This window comes from Labrus mixtus, chromosome 12 (genome assembly GCF_963584025.1).
Source record: "Labrus mixtus chromosome 12, fLabMix1.1, whole genome shotgun sequence".
In the NCBI taxonomy this organism is placed as follows: domain Eukaryota; kingdom Metazoa; phylum Chordata; class Actinopteri; order Labriformes; family Labridae; genus Labrus; species Labrus mixtus.
In genome coordinates, this window is record NC_083623.1 from 20,746,929 (window position 1) to 20,764,735 (window position 17,807).

The window sequence follows — 17,807 nt, forward strand, 5'->3', positions numbered from 1 at the left end:
TTTACATCTTTCAACTTAGGAGAATGCTGTTAGTTTTCAGTGTGGACAGTAGTTTATGCACAAATCCAGTCACTCCCCGCAATCAGCTTGTCTAATTATCTCTTGAGTCTTGACAATTTTCCCAGATGTCCCTGCATTTTCTCTGTCTCCGAAGATACACTCTGACATGAGGTCTGACGAGTGATTAGGCCAAACGTGAGCAAATCTTGTGATCTTGTGAACCCAACTCTCATGAAAAATAAAGGGATCCCGGTAAATGTGGAGGAGAAGATGTAAACTCCAGTGTTTAAATATAGAGCCGATGTGGAAATGTAAAAAAAAAAAATGCAGTTCCTCGATTATCCACCGGAGGCTTGCATCAAAAGCCCCAGAATCCCATAAACACCCATGATAATATTCACATCTTAAAAGCAGAAATAAGTAGTTTAAAGCCTGGTACAAATGATGATTTTTTACAACACGTCTGTAATTATTATATTAAGGTAAAAAAGTAAGACATAGTTAGGGGCGTAGCTAATCTGACTGACAGGCGGGTGTGTTGTAGTTTTAGCCAGGAGGCTTAAGGCTCACATCAGGTCGGCCTCTTTGTTTCTTGGTTGTCTGAAAGTTAGTGTGAGACAGCATTTCCAAAATGGCAACCGCCATCGATGGGCTTCAAAATTATTCTCCAGAAACCATTATAACCAATATAATATAAACATACAATGGTAAACACAGTGCAGGAGGAGGCTTTTCTAATTGTTAACAATACATCTTAAACTTACAGTACATTAAATAAATGCTCCTAAGAACTTTAGAGCTTCCATTGCATTTTAATATTGAATCGACACAAGGGAAAATGCCTTTGAAGATTTAGACATTTTTAAATGTTGTTTCCAACTGAGAGTGCTTCTAATATGCTGCATCATGACTAAGCAAATAGTATTCTGCACTAGAAGTGGTTAACAAAGTATTATGATGTTAAATATCCTAAAAATATGTTTTTTTATTTAAGAGAAGAAGCCGCTTGTTTCCCTCTGCAGGGTCATACAGTGCAAGGTCATGTATGTATACGCCAATGTAGAAAAAGGTTCCTTTTTGATACCATCCTTCAGGTGAAATGCAGCAGATTGGCTTTGAATAATCCACCTCAGAAAGACTGTAGAAAAAATGTCATTCTGTGACTTTTTCCAGCTGCGAGGTTGAGCCAACAACGCTGTGGGAATGACTCAGACACATCATTGTCACTGACCTAGAATACAGCAGGAATAAATAGTACAGTACGATGTCCATTACAAAATCATACTTGAATTTAATGTGCAGATGCTTGTTTCAGATACTGATTATATCTGTCACATGTTGATAAAGCTCTACGGATTTACCTTATCCTTGTGTAAAGCCTATTCAATATGTCTGATGCACAAAACCGCTTACTGTTTCATGTTGACGCTACATCACCCCTCGTGCTTTTTGATATCCTGATAAATTCATCTGGGCCTGCTTATGTTGAGCACGGCAGAATATTTGATAATCCCTGTGAGTGTCCTGACCTCCTGAGTGTTGCCATCTGAAAAAGAAAGTCATTCTTAGAAATGTTTAGTTGGTGCTTTTTCCTAAACCTGGGTGGAGGCAAAGCATTCTGCTCTTTTATTTTTCAGGGTTTCTCTACACGTCACTTTGTGTCCATTACAGGAAGTATGAAAAGGGGGAGAGAATATATTATCAATACCTAAAATAAAAATCTAGGCTAGCTAGGTCGTAATGAATACAGAACGCAATGTGGTCATGTAACCAAACCACATGTCCATGGATTCAACTGTGAAATAGCAAGATTCAACATGACTTCTATGCTTAACCTATCAATAATAACCAATAGATGAAACAACTGTGTGCGACATAAAAGGGCATAGCAGTAGAGATGAACAATCAGAGTTAACACACATCTCAACGTTAGCTATCTTTTGGGGCATTTTAAGCCTCTTTTGAATTTACCTAAATTTACCATTATGAAGGTCTGAAATCAATGTAATGGTTTAAAATGATTGATGGACAGAAAGCAAAGAACTTTAACAGCCATGAAACAATTTCATTGTTTGAAAACAAACAGACAATAGCCAAGTTGAAGAACGAGGCTAATGGCACAAGAGTTGCTAACTCCTTCAGGAATGCTACATCCTACCTTCAGGTTAGCTTATCAGGATACAAAATGTGCCAAACTTAGAACAATGAAAAATCCCATTAAGCTTTCTGTTGGCTCTATTCACAGTTCCTAACCCCGTAAACTGTTGAGAGACGTTTTATCATTTTCACACAAAACATGATGACAACACAGTTGCCATGGAAAATGTAAATTTTGACATTGAAAACAACTTATACAATTTATTAACGTCAGCAGCGGGTTAAGTAATCATTGACTCAGCAGTCCTTCAACAGTCCTCTGAGCCCCTTAAGGTCATTTTGTGCTTTTGGGGCATACAAATATTGGCTCAAACTGTTAGGCATATTTAAAGAGTGAATAATATTAGGAAGAAGGGGAATTGGACTCCCTGGGCTTCACTTAAAGTTTCCACTTACTGTAACTACAGACTAAGAGATGCACAATCACAGCATCATTAGATCTAAACACCTTTAATGAATAAATAAACCTGAGGTGGGACCGCTATTACCACCTGCCTATTGTTAAACTGCTTCCCCCTCTATTTCAAATGTATTGCTCTGTGTCTTATTGAAGTGCTTTTCTTTCACAAGGGGTTTTAATATTGGTCTGTAGTATGCCTTTAAAAGTACAGTGTGGCCTGTTGGGATATTTTTGGTTCGTTGTGGATGTTGTGTGTTTTAGAAGCACTTAATTTGTGTGTGAGTGAGTGTGTGTGTCTGTGTGTGTGTGTGTGTGTGTGTGTGTGTGTGTGTGTGTGTGTGTGTGTGTGTGTGTGTGTGTGTGTGTGTGTGTGTGTGTCTCCAGAGCGGAGTCACGTGGTGAGGATTACTTTGGATAACGTCCACAGCCAAGAGCCTGTCGAGTGCAGGCATTTCCTACTGCCTCAGTGTGGATACACATAGTACACCGACCCTTCACACACGCGCACACACACACACACACACACACACACACACACACTTTATATGAACACACACAAAAGAGAGAAACTACACTTAGTGCCTGTGAGATTCTTGATTATTGATGTCCTTATCCTTGCTGTCAGGCTAAGGAAGTAATTTTCGATCTTTAAAGATGGTTGACAGCAGACACCGTGCCTCTTGTGTGCGTTCATGTATGTGTGTGAGTGTGAGAAATCGCAGATTGGGTGACATGCATTCACATCAAATACACTGCAGTGACAGTCGAGGCCCGTGTTGGTTTGTTTATCAAAACAAAGACTTGTCACTCCGTTGAGGGAAATAAAAGATTAGATAATCCTACACAGTTACAGCCACGGCAAGTAAATAACGGGAACACAGCGAGGAATAAATGGAGAGAAAGGAAACAGATTTCAGAGTTTGAAAAGGACTAACGTACGTGTGTGTGTATGTGTGTGTGTGTGTGTGTGTGTGTGTGTGTGTGTGTGTTTGTTTGTGTGTGTATGTGTGTGCTGAAAAGATTTGACTAGCGTACTGCCCCCTCTAAACCCTGAATATTTGTGAAGCCTCTCACTTAATAGCTTCCCTCCTCCTCCATCTTCGGCTTCAATTGGACTGCTAATTATGTAAAGTGTGGGGCTTGCTGGGAAACACACACATACACACACAAACACCCTTACACACAGATTGACAAGTAGCAGCTTAATTACCATCTGAAATGACATCCTCATTGCCGCTGATATCTCTCTTAAGAAATAGCAGAGCAGCGTTCTCTGTAGGTGCAAAGATATCGTGCTGTGCAGACTACAAGTCTACACTTACTCACACCCATATACACACACACACACACACACACACACACACACACACACACACAAAATGAGGTATCCTGGAGTGCAATCACCTGCAGGATATTCTGAAGCTTTTTTATTGGCTTTACATGGGTTTGAATGACTGTAATCACAGCAGAACCTGATGAGAAATGAATCCTCATGTAAAGGGATGTTTGGTTCAGCTGTCTGCTTTTATTCATTTTCCAGGTGTGACATTGCATTGTTTAACCTTTACATGATACCATACTGTGATACCTGACTTACACAAATATACAGCTGGATACTACATAACCCTCATGTTTCATAGTTGGCCACTTGCAGCAGCTCATCAAACTGTAAGCAACATGAGAAAGACAACAGTAAGAAGTTGATACAGACAAGAGAGACAGAGAATGATGTGAGATTATTTACACTTTAAGAAGACAACAACATCAGTATTAAGTTTGAATCGCTGTTCTGTCAGTCTGATGTATCGGACTCAAGATGTGGTTATTGTTGGTCCACTTTGTTCGCTGGCTAGTTTCTAATTTGTTGTCGATTATAGGGATAGCCTAGCGGCTCATTTCAAATTTGGTTAAACACAAATTTAAGTTCACACTAATCGACTAGTGTCAAGTAAAAAAGAACATTCAGAAAACAGTCAAAATTGACCACAATTTATTTAATATGGCTAAACACAAAATCGCAGCGTAAGCATGTGAACAAATTTCAAATTGGTATGCCGAGTGGAGCTAACGCTAGCAGTGAAAGCACCAGAGTCCTTTGGCCATCCTTGGAGGTTAAATGTGGTTATATGCAAAATGACCAACAGGGTACCCTGTGCACTGCCTATATGTTTTCAGGTGTGCACGGTTGCAGGAACATACCATGACAAATAAATCAAAACTCTGTGGCACACTGAAAATAACTTCACTGTATTTTATTGTGAGCGAACGCGTTTCGCCTGTAGCTTCCTCAGGTTGGCCCTCAGCACATGCAGTGACCAAAAAAATGAACTAAAACACTAAAAGTAGCTTTCGTCAAAGGTGGGAGGGGCTGAACGGTAACTTGATAATTCTCGTGTAAACCATCGTCAGTGTAAAGATACTGACTGCAGCAGCTGTAAACCTTCCCACTCTTGTTTGAATATCAGCTTCTAGTTTAGCAAGTTCTGTCTGGCCAAAGATTGTAGTTAACTGTTAGAGACATTCAAAGTGTGTCACTTTGAGTTTCTGTGTTAAGGAGATGTGCTCGGTCAGTTGTGCAGAGCTGTAAGCAGGTCAGAGGTATGAACCTAGAAAGAAGGACAGCACAGGAGGAAATGAAACAGAAGATAACAAAACAGAGTTAAAGCAACAGATGTAGTTGTAGTGGAAGTGGTGTGTTTGTTTACATTTTCACATCGTATATTTGTGAAGAATCAGTAACTAAACAACACTTTATCTGGCAGGAAAAACAAGCTAAATGTCTTCTTTTTGATTCCTAACTATTCCTGTTTTTTTTCATTTCTGTGTCTTAATATATTTTTGTTTCTGAAGCAGATGACTTTGGTCTTTCCTGTCAGTCAAATCTGGTCATTTATCTCAGGAGTTTGATTTTTTTTCTCTCCTATTTCTCCTCCTTGAACCGTCCCTCTGTGGTTATAAATAAAGCAGCCGAACATCCTCAAAATGAAGTCAGCCTTTTTTCTTGATTTGCTTTTGTGCCACTCAAAACAGAGAGAAAAATGCAGCGTGACTAAAATCCACTGATCTGCACTCAACTTTAGACTTCTCTATTCTCTCCCAGACAAGAAAAAGCCATTTGACGACGCCACAACCGGCCCCAGCTGAGATTGATCGATGACTGTCAGACATGATTGGGACTATTTTGCCCTCAAAACGATGCTGTACACCAAAACAGAACCCTACAATTGGCTCTAACAATGTGTTCTTTGCCTGCTTGGAAAGCCACAGCACAGCATTGACCCTGGAGCAGTCAGGAATATTGACAAACTGGTAAAAAGGTTTTGTATGCAGCCTGTTCAGGGAGGTTGAGGGTGTTTTGCAACCATGAATAGTTAGGACCAAGGGGGGGAGTTAGTCCCAAAGCAGACTTAACACATTGTGTTTGCAGGATTTTGGACTGTTTGGCCAAGAGGGTGTATTTAAAAAAGTTAAATTCAGAGACTGGCGGTAAACTCAATGATGTCAGAGTCGATGCTTGAACTGTTCGGATGAAGAAAAGATAATTAGGGAGAAAATCTTTAATTAGCCATTCCCTGGACAACACCTAGATGTAATCTATTATGATATGTCCATTTCTATCTGCATTGGTGGGCTCTGTCGTGGCTGAGCATGGGCTCCCTAAGAATAAGCTACAAATAAAAAAACACTTTCCCTGATCATCTAACATTGAGTGTTTCTTTACACATACACTTATCAACACTCTATACAGCTACACAGTTAACTGAAAGCATCCCAGAGTCATCCTGTTTCCCTCCCAAGCACAACAAATTATAATTATAGAGACGCAGAATGTTTTTCTGTTGTCACTTACTTTACTTTATACTTGATTTCATCATCTTACAAAAAGCTCAAGAAATATAAAAACAGGACATCAAAGAAAAGATAAAATCACTACAGTTCACACTTTTCAGTAATTAAAGGTATAATATGTAGAATTTATTACACCAAAATATCTGCACATCATCATTCAAGTCACAGAATAGTTATTTGTAAATGTTTCAACATCAACCTAAAGTTAAGAGCCTTTCATTTGTGCATGATTTCTGTTACGTTAACTGTAAGTTTTGAACATGCAGCATCTAATTCCATGTCATGCAAAATTCATCTTGAGATAAATAAATGAGTCATTACATTAATCTACTCATCAAAAAGGAATTAGTAGTTTAATCTTGATGAGCAGCTCTTACCGATGACTTTGGAGATCAGCTGATGTTTTCTCTTGCGTAACATCAACACTGATGTTCATGCTTTTGAAAAACATTATCTGGTTATTCATGAGACGGAATGCACTCCCTGTCCCCGGACTGTATTTTATGCAATATCAGATGCATCTAAATCTTAAAATAGGAAACACTTTCTTTCTAATGTCCATAAAAAATGTGGACAGAGCTTTAAATTTAGCAACAGCAGTATTTTTAGTCAGATAAGGTGACATACTGTAATTGTCATTTTAATGAGTGTTCAGCCTCTACACTACTTTTAATATGTGCAGTATACCTGCAAAATGACATCATATTAAATTAACAATATACATGCTACATTTCATGATGCTAACCTTGTCCCTGTGAGCTTCTCAGAATGCTAAAGTTAGCCTTTGGCTCACGGCTGAAGTGCGCCCTCACAGAGCTGCAGTGTTGTTGAATCTTATTTCCCTGTATTATCATGGCATGTCTCCAACCTCCATATTACCTGCACAATGCTACATGTCACTGCTGTCGTACTCAGGTCTATTCCTGCATCCTGTTGACCTCCGGTGGATACAAGTGTTTTTAAGTCTGCTGTGCCTGCATTGGGCTCCTGTGAGGAGTTTCCAGACAGATTTGAAAGGAACTTTAATTAACACTGATGCCTCTATGTGGCAAACAAGACGGTTTCTGAAAAAGATCATTTCTATCTAGTTATTTTGTAATGCATGTAACCGCTGCCACCAGGTTGGTGTCAGAAGAGGTGATTAACAGCACCATGCTGAAACAGCCTTTGGTGACATTATCCAGGGAGCAGATTCATAGGAGTGATAGGTTTGACTTTAAAAAGAAAGCAGGATGAGATCATTTTTTTTAAGGATATTTTTTGGGCCATTTTTGCCTTTTTGGACAGGACAGGATTTGAACCTAGTACCGCTGCGAAGTGGACTATATCCTCTGCACTTGGGGCACGTGACGTAACAGCAAGGCTATTCAGCGCCCCATGCAGGATGAGATTTCTGTCAGAAAACACTCCTACATAAGATCAGGACTAAATCTGTTGTGGTATAAAAAATAACCTTGTGTCCACACCGACCGCCAGTTGCAACACAAAATGATAGCTCCTCACAGAGTGGTCATCACAGTGTGTTTTATAGGGTACATTTCACATCCCTCATTGTCTCTTTGTGTTTTTCAAGTTACAGATTGACCACCGTTTTTTTTTCCTTCTTCTTCCAGCAGTAGCCTGCGACCTGACCTGGCTCCCAAATCAATACATGCCTGTGTCAGTTAGAGGATCTGTCTGTGCTGTGGACAGGCTGCTGTGCATGCTGCCTGTGTGTGTGGATGTGTGGCTGTGTTTCTATTTTTCTTTTCTTATGTATGTGTGTGTGTGCACTATAGAGAGAAAGAGACAGAGAGAGTGAGAGAGCCTGTGCAATTTAAAATTGAGTAAAACAATGCAGTGCCAAGGTTTCATTACCCTCCAGGCTTCTGTACCCACACAGTCGACAGCTTGTTCAGAGAATGGATTTTACAACAGCCCTAAAAGCAACACGGACGAGTGTTGGATTTTAACAGCAGTGCGCTGCCTGGTTGAGATGAACGGCTCACTGATCTCACTCTGCTTATACATGAATTTTTTAGCATATCACATGAATCTTGACATTTAGGTGAAGCAAAGTCCAATATTGCTTAAAAATGCAGAGCTGTTTGCACAGGGGAAGAATTTTTTTTTCTCCACAAATTAACTTCAAAATGGCACTCTGCTCTCTAAACCGTGTGTCACAAGTAAAACAAATCTGTTCAAGTCGAAATGCACGGTGACATGTAACATGGCATCATTTACAGGTACTAACCCTCTCTCACGTGAGGCTTTTAAAAACCCTCTCACCTACAGCCTCAGCAGTTCCCCAGACGCAGCCAAATGGTTTGTGCATTTCTGCGGCCACAGGGCGATTTTTTTTCTTTTTTCTTTTAAAAAGCTGAGGTGTCAAAACAGGTATGTCATGGTTGGATGCCCTTTTTAATCTGTCTCCCTCTGCCCAAGAGGCTTCTAGTCTGCTGACAGTCTTCCTCCTACCTCTGGCTTCCCGCTCCTTTTTCATGCTCTTAAAAAAAAGGGAGCAGAACAGTTGGACCAAGCAGTCTTAAAAACCATCATTACATTTTAGATAGTTTTCTTTTTACTCTCTCTATTTAACTACACGAATGTTTTGTAGCTCAGGATGTGTCAAAACATGTTTTCCATTCCAGTGTAGTTGTACTTATTCCCCTTTTAGAAAATGCAGTATGAAGTTGGGTTGTCATGATAACAGACAGCTGATATTGAGTAATGTCTGGTTTTTAATGAGCATAAACAGACAGTGTCAGCTCATCTGTCTGTTTGTAAGAGACATACAGGTACCTTTACTTAACAGAAAAAACATGTCACTGTTTTCCATCCTGTGAATATGAATGGACCCCGCTGCTCACTCTCTCTGTCACTCGGCTGCAGCTAAGACATATAACTGAAGATCTGTTGTTTTTGTAAAGCTTGTGTACTTTTAAAGACTGTTGATCTTTAAAAAACGAGATTGTGTTGAATATGAAACATGTCGTATCAAAAAAAGGCTCAAAGTAGAGGACATTTTCGACAAACAATCTGAGCATAAAGATTCTCACTTTAAGCTTATTGGAAGCTCAAAGTAAGAGAGATATTTAAATGTATGACACTATGATATGCAGTGTGTCCACACCATACACTTACCTGTCACTCTGTGGATGATGAATGCAGCTGCAGCTAGTCATGTGGGACATGTATGTGCATGTTTTCTATTGATAAAGTAAAAAGGGACATCAATGCATGCATGTTCCAAATTTTAATCAGGTTCACCTTTCTTCCCCGAGCATATTTTCTCGTGTATTTGCTTCCGCAGCACACACTCTCATTCATCTTATCGAGGCATCTGTATCATAAACAAAGCTGTCAGGAGGAGATGAAGCATATGGAATATATTTGTCCTGTTACATTATGATGGGTTTTTTCCCCCTTGACACAAAGGGAGACAGTACTCCCTCACCACATTCATATTCAACATCGCTGTATATTAAATAGTACATTTTTGTCTTTTTTTTTTCCTTCCTCCCTCACAGAATCATCCATCCTGTCATACGACGGCAGCATGTACATGAAAGTGGTGATTCCAAACGTCATGCACACAGAGGCCGAGGACGTCTCCCTCCGCTTCATGTCCCAGCGGGCGTACGGCCTGCTCATGGCCGCAACGTCCCGAGAGTCGGCGGATACGCTGAGGCTGGAGCTGGACAGCGGGAAGGTCAAACTGACGGTCAACTTAGGTATCGTATAAACCGCCAACACCGGGGCCAACTCGCCTCGAGTTCAAGTGTTCGAGTGTTCTTTTTTCTTTACTCCATGTTCTGACGGTCCAGACGTCTGCTCAGACCTGATTTATATACGAAAGCAGTTCTTTTGTAGTTTGTCTTTGGAGTTGCATGTTTTGTTTCTGACTTGCCTGATTTGTTATTTTTCTGCCTTGATGCTTACATGTCTTTGTAGATTTTTAATATCCATCAATCTAACACTGAACAGAGTTTTTGATGCTCTGCAGCACATCTTTGGAACAGATCATTTAGGTCATATTCATTATTGTGTACAAATAGATATTTCCAAAGCATAGCATTTAGATTTTTAAATAAATAGATGGCTGTACATCAATTCACATAGCAGCATTTAAATTATATTACGCCATCTATTCAGAGCAACAGGTAAGCGTACATGTTAGTGCTGCACTGATAGTCTGCATTCTTATCGTGTGGGTCTGTCTCTGTGGTCTTTTTTCATTTACTTTTTACCTCATGATAGCAGGTCCATGTTTTTCTCTGTCCATTAGTAACCCTTGGTCTAGCTGGCATCTCCCATGCCTTGTTCAAAGATGGCACTCACCCCTTCAAAGGCCCCGAGCCTGCGGCCCGTCTGGCAAACAGCCCGATGCCACAGCACCCGGCGCGCCTGCAGATGGTGGCACGAGTGCTACTTTTTTTTTAAGTCGAGCGCAGGCCTAGAATGGATAAATTATCACTTAAAACACATGTTTAATACTAAATACGTTAATGGGACTCAGTTTTGATGCGATGCAATGTACCTGGTTACCACAGCTGCTAAAAACATGGAACATCTGTAGTCCTTATTTCATGTTTTTAATGAGCAATGTGGTCTTTTTCCCAAATATTCAAAAGGGAAGTTTACTTTTAATATCAACATAAATTCTCACAACATCAGTTTGATGCGCAGAAATATTTGCAGTCCCTTACATAGGACTGTAGTCTTCTGTATGGTGCTGGTGCTGCGTGGCTCAAGGCTGTTTGTTCCCACTTTTCTGTTGCGGTTGACGGCACATGACCGGCCTGGTCACATGGATTTCTGCACCTGCCAAACTCAGCTTCAAAACTCTCCCTTACCTGGAGATTTGAGCCTCAGTTTTAATTTTTTTTTTAAATGACACAATATTGATGCGTCTTACATTGTGTGTAGTGGGTAAGCAGTAAGAATCTTTCGGCTCTAGCTGCCAGGTTGCAAAATCGATGTGGCCATGGAATCTCATGCGACCATTTTGAAATTGAACAATAACAATAAAGCCAAAGTTCATAAATGATGAGGAAATATATACTAGCAAGAAGCTTTGAGCACTTTCGATATCAGATGAGAACAAAGAAATGCACAGAGTTTAACCAGTACAGTAATACTGGACAGAATTGGCGTAGTATTATTGGCTACAAGATTAAAGTAATTAAAGACATAGATATGGATGAAATTGGATTTCCTGTATCAGTAAAGTAAGATTGACAATCAGTAGCCAACCAGGCTAAAATGGCCGCAGGGGTCATGTGTCCGTCCCCGGAAGGTGGCTTTTCTTGCTCTTGGATGTCTGCAGCTGTAACCTTGAAGGATGCGATTTCATCTGTCACTTATTCTCCCCTCCCCATCTAGACTGTGTCAGGATAAACTGTAACACCAGTAAGTCAACACTCTTCTTCTGCAGCTCTTTCTTCAGTCAATGTTTGATTATAGCCTGTGTGCTAGATGTTAGGGCAGGAATGTGTGAATGCTGGCGACTGATAAGAGGATTTCCAAGATAAGAAGGGAACAAGTAATAGCCAGAGATCAAAGTTATGCAAATCTGACTTCACGTACTGTATATATTTTAAATGGCCCATTTTTTAAATGAAGTCAGGCAACTAGTCCTTTATTGTTCCCTGAATGCTTGTAGCTACTCGCTGAACATTTACATTTCTTACTATGGGCACAGGAACACAGTTAGATATGACTCTGTGTCTCACTTGCTTTGTTTACTTACTTTTCTTCTTATAACACACACTGCAGTATATAGTTTGTACTAGCCAACATGCTCTTACTCATGAAATCGACTCTTATTCAATATTATTTTTTAGAAGCTTGTACAGAGAAAAAGGTAGATGAATGGAGAGGAACAGAAACTAATACACACAAATCAAACTCACTTTATAAACTCAATGATTTAAAGTGATCTTAAAACATTGAGAATATACTCAAACACCACACTCTAGAATATAATATAAGGGCAACTCACTAAGGTTTTCTTTTCTCCAAAGGATGGGGGGTCAGTAGAGGACACCAACATTTAAGTCATCCAATTAAAAAACCCCAGTATGTACTTCGAATCAATTTCACCGACCAAAGAGTGCTGCTTCTTTTGATTTTAAAATCCATGTTCAATATCAGTCAGCAGGTTCAGGATTTAACATGAGCAGCTCGCACCCATGGAGGAATTCAGTGGTGCTGTAGTGCCCTCTAGTGGTTGAACGTAACAATATCTCACACAATCTTTGCAGCCCTTTGGAATAAAACCGACCTTCTTCAGTCAACTGAATCCTTTTGAAGCAGGGTATTTGAGTCGCAGTATAAAAATGACAAAGAAACAAAATCAAAGGGAAAAAATAAGAGAGGAAGAGAAAGATTATTTTAAATCAAACCGCTCTTGAGTTGTGAGTGTCAGCATTCGAGTCCTTTTCTGAGTAACAGCAAATACTTCTATTTAGCTGTCAGTTGTCAAGTTTTTACTTTCTGTTAAATCAAACACTTCTACTTCCTGAAAATGATGATATAATGGTCATACTCTCTTAAACAACACAGATATCTTAAAAAACTATCTCTTTATGCATTCCACATTGGGAAGCATTTTCCTGCTTTACATTTCCAGTATTTAACATCAGTTTAAAAAATAAAAAATAAAAAAAAAGAAGTGTTTTGTGCTTATGCTTCTCCCTTTCCTTCACTAACTAACCCTCCTCTTCAGGCAAAGGCCCTGAGGTTCTTTATGCCGGACAAAAGCTCAACGACAATGAGTGGCACTCGGTGCGAGTGCTCCGCCGCGGTAAAAACTTCAAACTAACAGTGGATGAAGACATGGCTGAAGGTATTACTCTTGTGAACTTATCATTTTTTTCTCTTTTTAGGTGGGTTGGTTGTAAACTGCTTCAATCTGTGTCCTGCTAACAAAATATAAACCATTCAAGGTTCTAGTGAAGATAAAAACAATACATTAAACATTTACGACACTCACTATCTTGTGTCTCATCATAAAGAATACACTTTGCCATTTGTTTGAACATTAGTTAAAGGCCACATATTATGCAAAATACACTTCACCATGCTTCTCTAACACTAATATGTGTCCTTAGTCTGTCTACAAACCCCCTTATTATTAGAAAAGTCCATCCTCTCTTACTTTTGCCTGCTCCACTTTTCAGTAAATGAGCTCAAACAGGCCGTTTGGAGATTTTCCCTTCATGACATCACAAAGGGCAGTAACCCCTCCTCCAAGTGGAGTGCTAGGTGTTTGTTCTGTCCTCTGAGTCTGCCTTTTTACTGTAAACATAAGGACATTGAGCAAGAAAGCCTGAGCCACCCAAACCCTTTCAGAGAGGGGCGTGGTCAGATGCAGCTCATTTGCATTTAAAGCTACAGACACATAAACAGCCTGTTCTGAGGAGGGCTGATATAGAGGGGTTTATAGTCATGATAAAATACAGGACCAGTGTGGATTTATAACAAAACTTCACAGACATATTCTGGGGACCTCTGATACTTATTTCAACTGGTTGAAAAGGAGTATAATATGTGACCTTTAAAGCTTCATGCTATGTCAGTTGTGATTTGCTATCAGCAAAAGTTTAGTGGTGACATCGGCATGACACAGAGTGAAACTGGGCTGTTGCTGGGTTAAGGTGTGCTTGCAGTATCTTTCCTCCTCCTCCACCCCTTCATCCCTCGCCTTCTTCTCCTTTCTCTCCCCCCCTCCGCCTCAGGTCAGATGGCGGGCGACCACACCCGTCTGGAGTTCAACAACGTGGAGACGGGAATCTTGACCGAGCGACGTTTTGTCTCGTCTGCTCCTTCGTCCTTTATCGGACATCTTCAGGTATAAAGTACAACGAATGTCAACTGACTGATAAACTTATTTTGTCAAGAGCAGGATATTTACAAATAGACGTTCTGAGACCAGACTTTCCTTCAAAGCGACACCTAGAATGAGTATTGGCTGATAAACAGCACCCTCTGATTCCTCCCCTGCAAATAGAAAATCATTCATATTATTGGTGTAGAAACACTGATTGCTGATTTTTGCTTCTTTTTATTCCTACATTCAAATATACGTAAAATGTGTTGATATTTTCAACTCATTGACGATTGTATCAGATCCATACACTGCCATACTTGCCACTACCTGATATCCACATTTTGGCAGGTAACACGATGATATCAATGCATGTATTGTATCAGAACAACTCAAATTTTAGTCAATCGATTTGTCATCTAAGCTAATAAGGGGTCGTCAAATTTAATCACAGGTGTCTTTAAGAAGATAATCTTAAATTATATATTTTTTTTACAATACTTTCCTTTGATTTGCTTCCTCAAGCACAATGATGAAGGTTTGTCATTTGGAACCGTCAAGTGCAATGGACAACCCCCTCTTCACAATGTATTCACACCACCACCATCTCTCAACAACTCTTCCCTCACAGAGCCTTAAGTTCAACGGCATGCAGTACATCGACATGTGCAAGAACGGGGACATCGACTTCTGCGAGCTGAACGCCCGCTTCGGCATGCGCTTCATCATCGCCGACCCCGTCACCTTCAAGACCAAAGGCAGCTACCTGGGCTTAGCCACTCTGCAGGCGTATACCACAATGCACCTCTTCTTCCAGTTCAAAACCACCTCGCCTGATGGTTTCATCATCTTCAACAGTGGAGACGGAAACGACTTTATTGCAGTAGAGCTGGTGAAAGGGTGAGTGGGATGAAGTCCAGAGACGAGGAATGTATTTGAAATGTTAATGTGGTATGTGGGTTTGTTTCTCAAGGTGTTAAAAGTGCAAGCCAAACTCTTGATAAAGAATCCCTGTTTCAACTTTTGCAAGCTTAATAATTATTATGTTGCTGCAAAGATATATAATTAGTGATTCCTCTGTTCCAGGTTTGTCCACTATGTGTTTGACCTGGGGAATGGGCCGAGTCTGCTGAAGGGCAACAGTGACAACCCCCTTAATGATAACCAGTGGCACAACGTGGTCATCACGCGAGACTCTGCCAACGCACACACGCTCAAGGTGGACTCCAAGTCGGTCACGCAGAATGTCAATGGAGCCAAAAACCTCGACCTCAAAGGTAACAAATCCTCGCTTTAGAAGAAATTCAGATTATTATCTTCTCTGTGAAAGCCACAGAATATAATTTAATCCCAACATCACATTCAAATCCCCTGCAGTGTACCCACATATGACCTTGGCATCTGAAACCTTTAAATGACAAAATTTAAGAAAGGCTCAACTTGGACTGAGATCTAAAGGATTTGACTCAACATTCTGCCAAAAGCCCAAAGATAGAAAAATAATGTAGCAATACATTTTACAGCCAATCAGCTCATTATTTTTGCTGAGAGGATATGCTATCAATCTGTGGTACTTTAACATTTTAAAAATGTCAACGTTTTTATTACCAGGCATTAAGTTGTCTTGCTTTTAATCAACCTGACAGCAGCCAATCATGTGCAGGCATGACAGCAGGTAATAAGTCAGACTATCACATTGAGATATAAAGACTCTGCTGTGATACACAAAAAACACTCTGAAACATTGTGCTCAGAGCACTGGAATTTCATTAGCCTTGTCTTACAAGTGGGTGACATGGCAGACTATAACTTTAAAATGTGGCATTTAAACCCCCATAAAACCTTGTTTTGAGATTTTTACACATAATTTCTAGTATTAGCTCTTATCTCTTTGCAGATTTTGATCTACATGTTTGTGTATGTAGTGTCTTTTTAACAAGGAAGAAAAAAAATCTCAGTCTACATAATTCAGTTTATCACTTTGTCTGACACCTACCCCCAGCAGTCGTTTCAGACAATAAAAACAACATCTCAGAATCAGTGATGGTCACTTTTGCTTGTGTAGGAGAAAAATTAATCCTTTTGTTTTCACTCTTTCATAACCACCTGAAAACTCCTCACAGGAGCTTTAACTTAGTTAAGTTTCCTCTACAGGTACAGTGTCTAACCTGAGGAACAAATACAATCTATTTTAGTTATTAGCAACATTACAGAAAAAGGTTCCAAACATCACTACTTAATGCACAGACAATCTAACTTCACCCCTCTCTGTCTCTCTCCCCTCAGGTGACCTGTTCATTGGAGGCCTTGGACCCAACATGTACCAGAACCTTCCTAAGCTGGTGGTTTCTCGGGAAGGTTTCCAGGGCTGCTTGGCCTCAGTTGATCTCAACGGCCGCCTGCCAGACCTCATCAACGACGCCCTTTTCCGCAGCGGGCAGATTGAACGTGGCTGTGAAGGTACAGATGGCCTGTAGCGCTTAAGAATCATGACCTGCTGTGTGAGATTTATTAGTCTAATTACGAAGCTCTTTAGTAGCCCTTAAAGCCACTCGCTGGCATTGTTAATCCCACTTATTTTCTTCTTCTCTGCCAGGCATTTGTCACAGCTTAGAAGAATGCTTTAATTTTGTCTTTTAGGTTCTCTAATAAAAGCTTGTTAACTTTTTATGTTGCTTCATTATATCTTAAAGAGACTAGAAGTGCATAGTCTTGAATACAAAAATATACTGTTAAACTGGATGAAAGAAAAGGATATTAAAACAAGTCCAAACATTGAGTCATTATTTTAAATTGTTTTACAAAGTAAGATGCTTGCAGGTTTTGCCAACTTCCTGTTGAACTCAAACACTCGCTGCCTGCATTTTATTACCTTCTCAGAATGTCCGTCTTCAGGCAGAGTAGTACAAACTATTTCAGAATACAAATAAGCTACTGATAATGTGGTTTTAGAATAACAATCTCCTCACTATTGCAATTTCAATGAGGGTCAAATTTGACATGGAGCAGTATCCATCCGTAGTAAAGAGATGCATGCTGTCATAATTAATATATTTTGTCCTATGTAATGCTTAAAGCATCGCTATTACTTTTTTCCAAATTAAGATTTTGTGATGTTCCTTTATGCAGGCTTTTCTTCTTCTGACCTCTAGAGGGCGGCAGAATCCTAACATAAGGTCTAAACACTGCACAATAGCCTTCATATGCAGAACATTACGCCATGAGTAACAGAAGACAAATACAGTTTGAAACTAATTTTGCAAATAGAAAAAAACAACAACTTTATTCAGGTCCTCAACAGCCTTCCATACTGTTGCACTCTGCCAAGTGAGAAACTTTTAACGAACACTAACAATGCTGCTCCCTCACTAACCTCTACTCTTGTTTTCCGCTCTGCTCTGTTCTGTTTGTTTTTTTTTTTTTCTTTCTGCTCTAACAAAGTTGGTTTCACCAAAGCCGACCTGCAAGGTAGAGGGTTAAATTCAGCCTCCCGGAGGCCTGCTTGCCTGAAAGCCTGCTGTGTGCAATGCATCGCGGGTGTCACCATGGCAATGATGTCCCCTTGGTGCCGCAGAGGTGACCCGCTCTCTG

The 17,807-nt window shown here is 40.0% G+C and overlaps 1 protein-coding gene across 7 annotated transcripts in view; it reads left to right on the forward strand.

The window, feature by feature from the left end:
- Positions 1-17,807, forward strand: part of LOC132985245 (neurexin-3b-like) — a 308,979-nt gene that overhangs the window by 112,225 nt on the left and 178,947 nt on the right. For 4 of the 7 annotated variants that reach the window (XM_061052531.1, XM_061052527.1, XM_061052530.1 and 1 more), the window contains 8 exons: positions 9,916-10,119; positions 11,771-11,797; positions 13,116-13,235; positions 14,128-14,240; positions 14,848-15,116; positions 15,303-15,493; positions 16,503-16,676; positions 17,658-17,684. In XM_061052531.1, the coding sequence (XP_060908514.1) occupies positions 9,916-10,119; positions 11,771-11,797; positions 13,116-13,235; positions 14,128-14,240; positions 14,848-15,116; positions 15,303-15,493; positions 16,503-16,676; positions 17,658-17,684 (1,125 nt within the window). The remainder of the gene's footprint in view (positions 1-9,915; positions 10,120-11,770; positions 11,798-13,115; positions 13,236-14,127; positions 14,241-14,847; positions 15,117-15,302; positions 15,494-16,502; positions 16,677-17,657; positions 17,685-17,807) is intronic. The other 3 variants (XM_061052529.1, XM_061052524.1, XM_061052526.1) reach the window with 2 other exon arrangements.